The 14,043-nt window shown below is 40.8% G+C and overlaps 1 protein-coding gene across 1 annotated transcript in view; it reads right to left on the bottom strand.

Annotated features, from left to right (window-relative positions):
• The window catches only part of ALK (ALK receptor tyrosine kinase), a 75,508-nt gene extending 66,732 nt beyond the window's left edge, over positions 1-8,776 (bottom strand). The window contains exons 1-3 of the mRNA XM_058835742.1: positions 8,518-8,776; positions 8,255-8,386; positions 753-884 (exon numbers count right to left, since the gene is read on the bottom strand). Coding sequence (XP_058691725.1) covers positions 753-884; positions 8,255-8,386; positions 8,518-8,776 — 523 coding nt within the window. The remainder of the gene's footprint in view (positions 1-752; positions 885-8,254; positions 8,387-8,517) is intronic.
• Positions 8,777-14,043: the final 5,267 nt, after the last annotated feature.

Here is a 14,043-nt window from a genome sequence, read left to right as displayed (position 1 = left end):
ACTATCTTCTGTTGCTCCACGATTTCAAATCTATCCTCCTTGCAGGGGCAAGTAATAAAGTGTATCTTTTATGAACAAAAAGTAACTTGGAAGAAAATAATTTATCTTGACCAAATGCAAACAAAAGTACAGCTATAACTCTTTGCTTCTTGAATAATTTGTTGTAAACAGGAGGAACAAGGGCAGTAGTGGGTTTTCTCTCAAAAGAGAACTGAAAAAAACCAACTTCAACTGTTTGTATGAGAAGGATTAGAAATTACTAGCATTTAGGTAGGAGAACCAAGTACATAGTAGTTGTACATAAAAGTGCAACTCAAGGGATCATGAAGCAAAGAGAAGAAAAATTAGGATGTGAGCAGGGGAAAAAAGCAGCAGTACAGAGAAACGGAGAAAGTAAATAAGAAAATCAGAAAGCTGAAAACAGATCAGTATGGTAGAGGGTCAGGCAGATGAACATTTGGTATGAATTTTTTTAGAAGGGGTCAAGATCTGTATCAGGTGTCAGTGGTGGAGACTGAGGTACCACTTTGTACCCTCAAGACAGAAAGGGAGCAGGACAGTCTATTGCTCAAAGCACTTAGAGTGGAAAAATTGCATTTGAGAGTAGAAACTTGGGATTTGTTTCACTGGAGGTTGAATATGTAAGTACACAGGAAAACTTGCCTCGTGTTTCATTCCCTCTCCTCACCACGTGTGCATCATTTTTGCACTCTGTTGTTTATGCTCTACACTTACTGTTTACTCTCACACACCTTCTATGGAAGGGAAACGGTTGTGTTCCGGGCTGCCAATCCGCCATGGAGAAGGATGGGATGCAGAGGAGCCTGGCATCCAGCCACAATCCCCTTCTTCAAAGGAACAGTAAAAGCCAGAGGGAAGCTTTCCTGCAAGAGGGAAAGACACACAGACAGAAGAAGCTAGGTGAGCTGAGGAGGCAGCTCCTGGCCTCACACAGGAGCTGCAGTGACTATTTCAGCCAGGTTTTCCTGGGGCATGTGGGTACTCCCAGCTCCTCAGGCTTTCGTGTAGAATCGTGTTCGTGCCTGACCAGGGGGAGGGAGGAGCAGGGGGAAACAACCCCCAGACTGTGGCTAAGTGACTCCCCACCCACTTTGACAAACCTGAGTGAGAGGACACATCTCACTACACACCATGGGTCTCCTAGATACCTGGGCTCCCAGCTCTGCAAGTGTCAGCTCGCTCAAGGTTACATCTCGGAGATGACTTTCCTAAGCACTGCTTCTGCAGCCCCACAGAGGGAAATCTTGGAGAGGGAAAAATTCCCTACAAGATTCTCTGCCTTAAAGTCTGGGTTTCTACTCAGCCCAGCTCAGCAATGTGATCTCTCTGTGAACACTGATGTGGCCTCAGGTAAAGCATTGAATCCTTTTGTGCCTCAGTTTTTTCACCTGTGAGTTTCTTCCATGAGATGAATGGCTGAAAAGAGGATAGTTTATTTCAATCCATCCTTTGAGGCTTTGAAGCCTGCTCATTCTGTCACTAGCTCAGGATTTCAGTTTCCAGCTCCAAACAATAGAGCTCCATTAGCTTTTTACTTTGAAATTTGCCAGTTTTAAAGCAATAGTAGTCTCATTCAAAGAAGGCAATCTCATGCCTTCCATTTACTGCTCTACCTACAACTGCAAGTTCTTCTTACAAAGGGTGCAAAGTATTGTTCCTTTTACTCCAAGAGAGGAGGATGATACATGAAATCTGTTTAAAATTGTAAGATAAAAATGAAATTTCATGTGCAAACACATATCCAGGTTTTTTATTTTATTTTTACTTTTAGCTGCTTGATAAAATCAGAATAAAAATTTCTTCACTTACACACAGTAGGATAGACCACAAACTTCTAAAGCAAGAGAATCTTCTGGTCAAGTGATACAAGTAATTCCATTAGCTCGTCTATGAGAAGAGGATGCTCTTGAACATATATTTTGTTGTGATTATTAATTTCTTTCCCCCCTGAAATTATATATCTATAAAGTGTCTGTCAGGCAATGAGGCACCACTATTCAAGCTCCAGATCATTCAAAACGTTTAAGTACCCTGGCTGAGATTGCAGATCAATAAAATACCTGCTCACAGGGCCCCTTCTTTGACTCACACACCTCAAAAGGCAATTGACTGTCATTGGCACAGGCATGTGGTCCTTGGTGTACCCAGAGAAAACAACCATGGAACACAACTGCAGCATCTAGACCACAAACATTTGATTTTCTGGGACCCTGAATCACAACTCACTTGTCAGAGGGAAAGGAAAAAAATCCTCTATCTCTAGCTTTTTAGTAGGGCTAGTTTTGGACCTGGAACCTGACATTGAGGCAAGAGCCACATTTTAGTGATATTTTGTGCAAGCATTTCTAAACCTATAATGAAAAAATCAAAACCCGTACTGAAGTTAGAGCTTTTTCAAGTTTTCCCTTTTAAAAATCTCTAAATTCATTCAGCCTGATCTTTAAATGTGAAGCTGTTACTCAGAGAGTTACTTCCCTGTGTTTCACCCCTCTGCAGAACTTGATTATGTTTCATTGTGCAGCCTGAGGCTGGGATACAAAGAAAATGACAAATTATAACATGCCCTGAATTCCCACTGAAACAGCTTGGCTTGGTGTCCAACTGAATTCATGTCATGGCCATTTGCTATCTAGGATGATGTAAACAAGCCAGAGCAGCAGGAGGAGTCATCTAAGTAGCAATCCCTGCCTGAAGGCCAGGAAAAGCTCACTGTCGATGAACAAGTAAAGGCATAAATAAGAAGCTATTACTTTCACAGAATATTTCATTCCCTTTTCCCAAATTAATGTTTTATGAGTTTTCAGATGTCTCATGCCCTGGATGCATTTTCTTTGCTGCTCTTTCTTACCTTGAATATGTACAGCACCTGTGATTCCATGTGTTGGTACTCCACAGAGACCTCTTTGGCTACCACTTCTCTCCAACCTGCTCTTCTCCATTTCATGTGTTTGTGACTGAAACTCACATTAGCACAGACACTGCACTGATGAGGGGAAGCTGGTCTGACTTTATAGGAAAATCAAGGAAATGAGGGGGCAGGGGTTACTTCTACTGAAGCCTGCCCTTTTGGATATTAATACCAGTGACAGGAACCTCAGAAGATTTAGGCCTTGGTAAGATTAAGATACAACTCGTAAAAGATGGGTAAGAGAGTAGTCCAGTAAAACTGAAGCACTCTGAGAATGTAAGAGTAATGTAAATGGGAATGTAAATGTTCTTTTATGTGGGTAAGGAAGAAGGGAAAAGCTGCCAGATGTTAAACTAGTTCTTAACCAAATATTTTCAAGCCTTCAGAATTAAATACCTTTCAAGAAAAACCTAGGTAAGTTTTTTTTTCTTTAACTCAGTTTTTTCATCCATTAATAGCAAGAGAATTAGTAACTGAAACAATTTATGAAGCAGATGGAGTCATCTCTTGCTTCCAAACTAGGTGTAAATCAGCCAGATACAACAGTTTAAACTTCTGGGTGAAATTCCAAACTGGTATTATAAAGAACAAAAGCATTAAAGACTACTCTGTATGTATGGACCTTTATCAAGTTTAAGAGGAAATCTCAGAAGCCAAACACTTCAGCTACTCAATTTAAAGAATCACATGAATCTTAAACATGAGTTTTTTTCAATGATTGCTTCTATGCTAGCAAAACTGGCCAGCCAAATTCTACCAGAAATGAAGCATAAAAAGAGAAAATACTTTTCAATAGTCAGCAGAGTTATCCTTTAATGGCAGATGGCTTTGCTGAGCTCAAAACTGCCAGAGGTTAGAATTTGTTTCTGTAAGTACAGCTTTTGATAAAGAAAGAAGGAGAAGGATTAGTGTATGCAAGACAGGAACCTTAAGAGCGTAGCATGGCGTGGCAACAGTTTGCTGCTTCATCATTTTGCTTGCAGGAAGACTCTGCTGGGCTGTATCTGGATAAAAATGAATCCCACAATTTCTTCACACATTTTTGCCTGGAAAGCCAGCTGGGCCCTATAGAACTGATTATCAATGCTGTTTTGGCCACTCGTCTGTGTTATCAGAAAATGAAACTTTATAGGTTCCTATTCTAGCTGCCTTTTGACTGATGTGTGCCTGCAGTCCTCCAGCCACGTAGCACAGCCTGAGCCCCTCCTTTCAGGAATCAGACTCTTGTCTTTCTAATCTCACCTGCTAAGGTGTTTAACATCCTTAAATATTCAATGAAGCAGAGTGCAAATTACCCTATAACACAGTGATTATGAGATTTATTTGAAAGATAAAGAGGGCATTACTTCCTGTTCCAGCTAAAATTAATATAATATGGAAGTGCAACCTCACGAAAGACTTGGTTAACCATTTTCTCCTGAACTAGACCAGAACTCCAGACCACAAGCTTGGAAGATCCTTATGGGAATAGAAAATATGGGTTCAAATTCACAGAACAAACAGTCCTGGTTTACTTGTGTCCTAAGTGAATCCTATAATTTCTGGGTTGCTAAATAATAAATATACTACTGTCACCTCCATTATTTAAAATGTTATATTTTTAAAATATATCCATTATTTACCTAGCATGCTTGGTCTGATAAACCAATATTTCCCAAGGATGAATTGTTTTTTGTGAATTTGTCACAGAAAGTGTAATAGTTTTGGACTAGCCAGAATTATATGTATTCCTTTTCAGTAAAGTTTTAACTTTTGCCCTGACTTGCTGCCCTGCAATGAAAGATTATTGAACCAAAATCCCAGATACTGTTAACTAAAAAGAGAAGTACAAAACTGCTAAAACAAATTCAACCTTTCTGTAAAACAGAGCCTTGCCCATCTGTGTTAGTAAATAATTTGAGTTTTCAGGTCTGTCTTGTACCACAGAAAGTATGTAACATGTGATTACTACAATAAGAGAAAGTATGTTGGGGTTTTCTGCATTAAGTTCCATCCATAGGTTGAGTGATTTGGTAAACTACTTATATAGAATTTGCTGCTTAGTATTAATAGATAAGTTTGCTGATGCCTAAGGCACAAGCTGTGAACTTTCACCAGATACGCTGAACTTTCCACTCAGTCAAATATGAGAAAACCCTAGAGCTGGTTCAAGACAGAAGATAAGGAATTCATTAACAGAAGCTGCAACCTTAGAAATAAGAAACATCCTACCTAGAGGCAAGCAAGGTACACAATGAAGAATGGGAAGAGTTCCCAGAGCTTCATATAGGGGACAACTGGTTCAAACAGTTGCATGAAGGCTGGGAAGTTTAGATTGTTTGAGTATAATCAACTCTTTGTTCAAGGTCCCTCTTTGGAGGCACCCAGCTCTAGCTATTACACCATCTTAAAAAGTACTTTTATAGAGGAATCTGTCTTTCAATTTATGAACTCAGCAGAAACCAAGAGCCAAAGCCTGCCATGGTGGCTGGCACGTGTAGTTCCTGTACCTGGAAAGGCATGAATTTACTAGCAGAGCCACACCACCAGTGCTATCTGAAGTATTAACGTGTGTCTGAATGTGTGCTCTGCAAAGTAATTTCTAGTGTGGCACTTCCATCAGGCTGGTGAATCCGTATGTCTGATCCCAGGTCAACACACACGCGCAGTTCGCATCTCATCCCGCATCTGCCTCTTTGAAGCTGTCTTTTACTCCTGCAAGAAAATCTGATTATGACTCAAACAGCAACATGCTTTTCTCTGGGGGTCATCCCTCTCTGATTTTACAATTCCTACACAGACTAATTGGTTGCAAAGCAGAACAAGCACCATGACGTTTCATTGGCCATTAATAAGAGGTGTTAGCAAACAGCAGGCTGTAGAGAGATCTTTTCCAGCTGAGATAGGAACAAAATTAAAATTATTAGGGAAAAAAATTTAAATAATAAAAAAACCAATTAGTACTTGTAAAGCTAAAAGACTGTGAAAGGCAAAAAACTCCAACACCTCCTTGAAGCTCAAAGAGAGAAGCCTTTGATAATGGCATTTTTAAAATCTCTCGCCTCAGTTTTGAGCATAGCTCATCTTTTTCTGACAGCTCTTTTGTGTAAGCAGAACCATTTGGGAAACCCTTTTCTCTGGTTGATAAATCTGAATCACTTTTTACCACACTTGCACAAAGCAGATGAAAATATCCATGTTGCTCAGGAGTAAAATGACAACTAAAATGCTGAAAGATGACATATGTTTTGTGTTAGGCTGCCATGCAGATATATGTGACACCTCAAACATTAGATCACTTCTCTGTTTTGTGTAAGAAACCTTATGCCAATAATATTCAGCACTGTAAAGAAGCAAAAGCAGAAGGATCTGCCATAGAACTGAGCAGGCTTGTAGGTGGATAAGCAGGAATATCCACAGCCTGGGCTCTTGCTCAGGCAAGCCATACTTTTTTACTTGAGTGGAAGACAGTGATTTTTGGACCTTTTGGCTGGAAGTAAGAACTCTCATTTCCAGTACCTATGGGTGAATGCAAGCCATTTGGTCTCCTTAAGCTGGGAGTCATGCTCTGCTAAACAGCTGGCTAAATATTTTCTGTTTTTTACATTTTCTCACTTACATTCTCAGTACATTCCTTTGCCAGCACAGCTGCAAGTGCCATATTGCCTTGTGAAAACAGCTACAGATGAATGGAGGGAGAAAAGACAACCGAACCAAGACTTGTGGGTAACATATGCCAGAGAGGCATTGGCTGCTTTTCCACTGGGCTCGCCACGGGGTACAGGGTGGCAGCAAGGGGCAAAAGCAGAGCCACCCTCCTGACACATGAATATGAAAAACAAACCTGCCACAAGTGCACCCAATATCTGAAAATAACAGGCAAGCGTGTTCCTCTAGGCCTGCCCCATCCCATGGTGGTATTTAGTTTGCATCCATCATCAGTACAGCTCCACCTTGTGAACTCTGCTCTTCCCCTGGCACAGACAGGATTACTCCCACAGGGCAGAGCCATTTATGGCACACAGGCACCAGAGTGTGTCTGAACATACAGTTGAGGGTAAATAATGTTTCTCTACTTCCAATGAAATGAAAATGCATTCAACCTTATTTAATTATAGAGTAGAACACAATAGAAATGCCATTATGAGGTTTTAGAGTTCTATTTTAAAGGTCTTAGATGGAAATAAGGTTTTAATGTTACTAATATGAAGCATTATTGGTTCTAAGAAGCTGCAAGTCCACAGTGCTGACATTGTTCCTGTGAATTTAATGTCCACTGAGTGTGTCATTAAAGAATATAATTTCAAATTGTAACAATGTCTAAAATGATGGAGAAGCATGTAATTTCAAGCTTTTAACTAGTTTCCTAGATGATCCCAGGTCAAACCAATGTTCTCCACACCAATAAAGTCTGTATTTTATTTCTTCATTAGCAAAAAAAGAAGTGAAATCTGCTAGAAGTTATATATCACTACTTGTGTTAAGTTCTTGCTAGAAACAGCAAACATGTTTTTTACATATCACATCAACACAATTCTATTGTAACAGCCCACAGGCTATATCAGCTGTGGCACAAACACTTTGAATAATGAACTCTCAATATTTATTTTTCTTGATATGTTTGCCCTGTAGACAGCCATACAGCTGACAACCCACTACTCCTACCTATTTGTAGGCTGGCAGATACAAGGATGCTGGAGGCAGAATTTACAGAGGTACAGAAAAAGTGATAAGGCACCCTCAGGATAGTTAAAGGAAGGTCCTAAGGTATCTGAGTTCCACAGCACATTTTTGAAAGTACTCAGGCACAACAAGTTCTTAGAAAACTCAGGCTGCTATCTATCTTCTGCTGTATGTTATTGGACTATTGACTCCTGAAGAGAGGGTAGAAAACCAGAGGAATTATAAAGACACAGGAGTTGGTCAAAGACAAGCTACTGGCTCTACTCATTTTTCATCTTAGAAGTTTTCTCTTTCCTCTCCCCCTCTGCCACATGCTGTACTGCATTTTGATTAAAGGCTCTAGCCAACTGCACATTTCATAATTCTGTAAGGCATCTAGCTATTCAGGCTATACTTCCTTTGCATTTTTGATCAGGACACTGAAAGTGATGAAGCACGGAGAGCATGTTAAGAAGCTGCTGCAGAACTTATGGAGGTGAGCCCAGAAATATCAAATGGTGCACTCCAGGCAGACACCCAGAGAAACAGCATCTGTTTTGGGGGACACAGATCTTTTGATAGCACCAAATGAGTCTGTTAGTGCTAAAGTCTCAGACATTAAAGTCAAACCAATCAATTCTTGTGGAAAAGGACGGTACAGCCTGGGGGTTAGGATTTACTCACTGCACATATCTCCCTCATCTTCTCCCTCAGCGCAGTCCTGGATGAAGTCACACGCCTGCCCCAGCCTGATCACTGTTCCATTCCAGCAGCTGAAGGAACCCTCCAGAGCCATCTTTGAGAGAGAAGCAGATCCTAGAGAATAAGAAAAAAACAACAAAAACACTTCAGATAACCAAACTGCCTTCCTTTCAACCAACAGGTCATAGCATCCTGCATAACACTGAAGGGATGAACACCTTGTAAAATCTCAATTCAATACTTACTTGGTAGTTGTTTTTCTGACTTATTTAATTTTGTCAAATGTCTAATGGTCCACCTAATACAGAATTTCAGTTCTCCAGGCCTTTCTGGTGCTATAATATGGAAGGCAGCCTTGACCTCTGGAGGGCTTAAATCCTGCAGCCTGCTGTGGTACTTCTCAAGAACACAGGTTTTTAATTGCGTGTGAAGGCTAATATAGTCTCTGTCTAACTCAGGAGTAACATGGCTACAGGACCTAGCAAGAGCATAAGCTTTCATCATGCTCTCCTGGCAACATGCATTACCTTTGCTTTGGGTGCATTGTGTTGTCATATTTTCTCCAGGAGAGAAAACAGTTCAATCTCTACTTGTAATTTTCTTTCTCTTCCATGCCTACTCCTGCTGCTGCATCCTGCACCCCCTTGAGTCAGGGAGCCCGCAGCAGACTACCAAGAGATAGAAGTCACCAGTTCATTTTATCTGTGCTAAGCAGCAAAAGACATGCAGCAATGTGCAAAAGAGATATCTATTATGAAATGGGGTCACCAAACATTACAATTAGAGGTCAGTATCATCCACTCAGAAATGATCCTGAGTAATTTTGCCTAAGAACCATCCTTTTCTGGAGGCACTTGATTCCCTTGACAGCTGAGAAGTCAGATATCAAGTAGCCTAACAGGTATAATTTTCGTTACTGTAGGAGTTCTCTCATCCCAAGTCCTTTGTGATGATACTGAGGACAAGGCCATCTTTTTTTAATTTTTTTTTTTTTTTTTTTAAAGAGGCCCATGCTCTAGATTAGATGCCTGAAGGAGGCAATTAGTTTAGTAATATCCTGAAGTCAGTGTGTATGGGGGAGTCTAAGCTTCAAAAGTGCCAGAGCTCCTTCCACAAAAATCTGAGTGTGGATGCAGTCCCCTGCAGTTCAGGACACCTTCCTGAATCTGCCAAGACCTGCTTCCAGTCACTGCTGGAAGACAAGCCTGGAAGAACAAAGAGATCTGTGCTGCGAATTCCCCATTGCAGCAATAACTGCCCTGTCTCATATTAAATGGGTAAATGTTCCAGATTAAACCAAAGCCTCTGGGCAGAGAGAGCCATTGTTTGCCTAAGTCATCCATGCTCACTAAACAGTGCAGCTACATCATGTTCTCTGGTACTACAGGGAGTTGGAAATCACTGGCGATTCAATTAGATGTGCACTTGATATTTTTATTTATATTGCCTGCCAAAACTAAAAATTAATGAAGCATGTAGGAAAACAACCACTATTTCTCTTCCAGCTTATTTTATGGTGCAAATCATTCAGGAGTGGGGGGAATACATGCCAAACTTTATTAATAAAGGATGACAAATCCTGAAAAGGGTGCTCTGTGTTATTGTCAGGTCGATTTTTTTCTCTTCCTTAAAGCAATTCTGGCTTGCCACATATAGGCTGCACAACACTCTTGTATTCCAGTCCAGGTCAAGACATGACTACAGAAAAGAAGCTTTGAAGGAAAAATATACCAAGTAACTTGGAGCTGGCTGCTGACATTTTCTGTGGGCTCCTTGGTGAGGGAGTTTAGGCAGTGAGATGGTATCTCTCTTGGCTTTGCTAAACTTCCTACAGAAAATGAACCCTCAGAAACAGCGCTGAGAGCCTTCCCTATGTGAGGTGAAAAGCTCTTCACGTGGCACAAACCAGACACTTGGGGCTCAGGTCAGTGTGCAAATTGGCACTACAAAGCTGTAAGAAGGGACTCCAGTAACTCAGTAGGTGATCCCTTCTCCTAGGGGTGTGCAATTAGCCTGAACAGCGCCGTGTTGTTGAAAGTACCACCTGAAGAAAAGTTAGGAGATATAGTCCCAGAGCACTTCCATGAGTTAGCAACATCATGACACTCTTAAGAGATCCTGAAGTTCTACTGAAATTCAGAAGTACTCTTGTTTCTCTGAATTATCCCACAGATGGTTTTGAGCCCTGTGTTCAGCACCAGCTTTCATGTCCCACTCAGTTTATCTGTGATCTTTTCAGCAATGTCCGTGTTTTACTTCAGCAGCTGCAGAGATACACAGAGATTCAGAGGAGTGGTTATTGTAGGCAATGGGGTTGCTCTGTTTACTCAATTCATTATAACTTTTTAAAGGCACTCACTTTTCCAAGCACACAACTGCATTAACACTAATTATAATGGAACCAAGGCATTCAAGAGAACCTACTTGTCTTCCCAGGTGTTTTTTGTTGCAGCCTAGGGGCACAAATCTCCTGAAGCCAGCTGACTGTAGTATTTGAAATATGTCAGTTGCAACTGGGAATCAGGCAATTCCAGGAGCTATTTCTCCAAAACAAAGCAGCAGATTTGCATGCTCATTCATCTCTTTGGAGACGGGGCTTGAATTAGCTCAGATTTGCATTAGAGCAATATATACGTGCTCCTTGTATAGGTTAGAGAACACAAATAGCAAAGCTGCAGCCTGGGGAATGGCTGGGCTCTGTTACAGTGCATGATTTATTCCCATCTTGTTTGCTTGCTTACTGTGAGCACAAAGGCAAAATGAATTGGAGAAAGAAGATGATTAACTAGTAAAACAAACAGATAACCAAAAAAAGCCCAAATACAAATAATCCTTTTAATGGGCCACTTAATGCAGATGTTTGCATCCAAGCTCAAGGAAACTCAAATTTTAATTAAAATACTTTGCAAGAAAAACAGACGTTTGATCTTTTCAGTTCCCAGACTCAATTACTCCTGGCAAAGTGAACCAGAATGACCTGGATTGCTGAGTGAAGTGGCCTCAACTCACACACAGAAAATACGTTAGGAAAGGAAAATGAATGGTATCAAATAAGTATCAGAGTGAAATTTGTGGGAGACATCCTTTATATTTACAGCAGTGTTTATGTAGCCAGTGGCATCCATAAATTACAGCAGTAATTAAGCTGTACCACGGTTGGCTTGGAGGCTTATAAATCATTATTTAAACAGGAGCATTAAATAAATGGCATTTCAGGCTCTAAATTGAAGGTAGAAACAACTCCTTGGGGAACTAGTGCTGACTTGGTACCTCACAGGTTCTGCTTCTCAACACAATCCAGTCCTGGCAGTGTTCAAATCCACTACCAGACCCTGGACACAAATGACAGCCTGGGATCTTTACAGCCCATGCTTTTGGACCTGGTTTCTATATATCAGGATGGAAAGAGGAAAATCATGTGGCTTAGCTTATGCAGGATCAGCAACTTACTGCTCGCACTGTGGGACCCAAGGGGATGTATTTCAATTCTCAACAGATTTTCTCTGACTTGGGTTTCCTCTTCACTTGTTCCCTGTCCCCTGACCAGCAGAAAAATCACAGTGTGCTGGGAAGCTCTGGCAAGTCTGTCTCTGAGGAACCTGGCCAGAAAGATCGTGGTGTTTGAGCACTGCAAGATGGGAAACTTCACCTTCCTGCTACCACACTTGGTCAGGTGGGATGGAAGAAATTCTTGGAGGCATCTACAAAAATATCTCTTAACTGGCAAGCTGGCTACACTGCTAATTATCATGCAGGGTTTAACGAAGCTGAACATAATTATACCTTCACATGCTACATTCAACTTCTTAGACCATAATTTTTAATTCTACCAAAAGCTTTTGGGACAAACACAGTCAGGTGAAGCACTCCTGCTGAGCACATATTAAAACAGAAGAGTTTAATAAGACAGCTCTTGGTTGCTATTTAAAAATTATCTCATTTGTACTCTGCAAAAATTCCAAAGATCTGGGATAAATGTACAGCCTTGTCACATTTTACCAGCAAGCAGCTTCTCTCTGGGCTGTCCTTGAGGACACTGTACAGAGCTGAGTTTATTTCAGTGGTTCTCAAGGCAAGACCCTATATGCCCATAGTGTGAAAAATGTCCATTTTTAATTGCATATATGTAGCATGTTGGGGAGGATGAAACAGGGAAACCTTGTGAATATGATTGTTTAATTAAAGATTCTGAAGGCATGAGGCCTAGAATCGAGATAGAAATGAAAGCCTGCTTTGAGTCATAAGATACAGAGTACTGGTTACTATACGACCAAAGAACAATAGCCTAGCCAGTTAAAGGAGAATCCCTGCTGACAAAACAATGTCCTTCTGCTGATAGAAAGTCCAAAGGTAAAGAAGCAAGGAAAGAACTTGTAAAGCTTTGTAGAGTCTAAAATGCAACACTGTATGTTAATATAGGGAAGCGCATAGGCTGCATGTAAATTTTTTAGTGGGTGTGTCTCATGGTGATTGGTTACTAAGAATTAAAATATTCACTATAGGAAAGCATATAATGGATTGTAACAAGAGCCTCGCTCTCTTACGCCCTCCCTCCCCTTTTCCAACCTCTCCTCCCTGCTTTCCACGCTCTCTCTCCCCTCCCCCTGACCAAGTGAACGCCGAGGCTGGTGGCAGACACAGGTCTCCCCTCTTCCTACTCTTATAATAAATTGCTTATACTTGAACGGCTTGACCCTGGAGAAGTCTCACCGCGAGTGAACATTTTTACACAGTAATAGTAGCAAAAAATACCTACCCATGGAAGTCCACCATGTTTATCAAACCATATGCGTTACCTCTCAAAACAGAGAAAGTTTCCTACTATTAGATTATATATCTTAAAAACCATTTTCCAATGGGTTAGTGCTGCAGCTTACTATCCCTCCACTAAATGTCACTACAAATCTGGGATTGCCCAAACTTGTTGATGATGTGTCACAAGTATTTGTAATTAACTTCTCAGTTTCATCTGCCCCTCCTTTGGCTTGAGTCCAAAGCTTTGACTCAGATATTTACAAAAACAGCATGGGGGAGTGAAAGGTTGTGTGAAAACAGAAAATCTGCTGTCTAGCTATAAAAGAATAGTGAGAATTTGGGGGAGTTTCTGATTATTGATTTTTCCATGACTTGCCATTTCTGATGGCTCCGTATTTCCTCACTCTTTATCTCCAGTCCTCCAGCAGTACAGACATTTAAATGCTGCTGGCTCACTTTGTGCTGAGGATAGCCATATTCCAAGACAAAGTAAATTTGCTATTGATATAAGTCACTAAAACCCACACTTTCGCCATTAGAGAGCTTGGGAGGTATGAAATAAAGGAGGAAAGAAAGTGAAAGAAATGAAAGGTGAGTTCATATTTGAGGGGAGTGAAGCCATGCTTAGCAAATGGCCATTGAACTCCACATGATACAGGGCAGATCACATAAATCACAACTTTCACAGCAAGCTACACTGCTCTCATTTTCCAGCCACCCACCCCAGGACACCTGTATCCAGATCAGCAAGGAACCCGAGTAGTTGCAGCTGAGAAAAATACTTGGAAAACACATTGTCCTCAAAAAATGCTTTGAAGAAAAGGCTGGATTCCATGTTTCTAACCAGACAGTCAAAATTGGTCAACACTTCATAATTTCTGACTTTAATATTTGTAACAGCATTGTTACTGTTACTGTCATTGCCTAAGGTTGCAAGTGAAGCTGCATTTGTAGGAGGAAGTGTTCTCTTTTTTATTAGACTGCCTGCTACAGGCAGAAAAAACAGCCCATGTTTG

Source organism: Poecile atricapillus, chromosome 3 (assembly GCF_030490865.1).
Source record: "Poecile atricapillus isolate bPoeAtr1 chromosome 3, bPoeAtr1.hap1, whole genome shotgun sequence".
In the NCBI taxonomy this organism is placed as follows: Eukaryota; Metazoa; Chordata; class Aves; order Passeriformes; family Paridae; genus Poecile; species Poecile atricapillus.
Note: the sequence above shows the minus strand (reverse complement) of the source record. Positions and strands in the feature narration are given on the sequence as shown.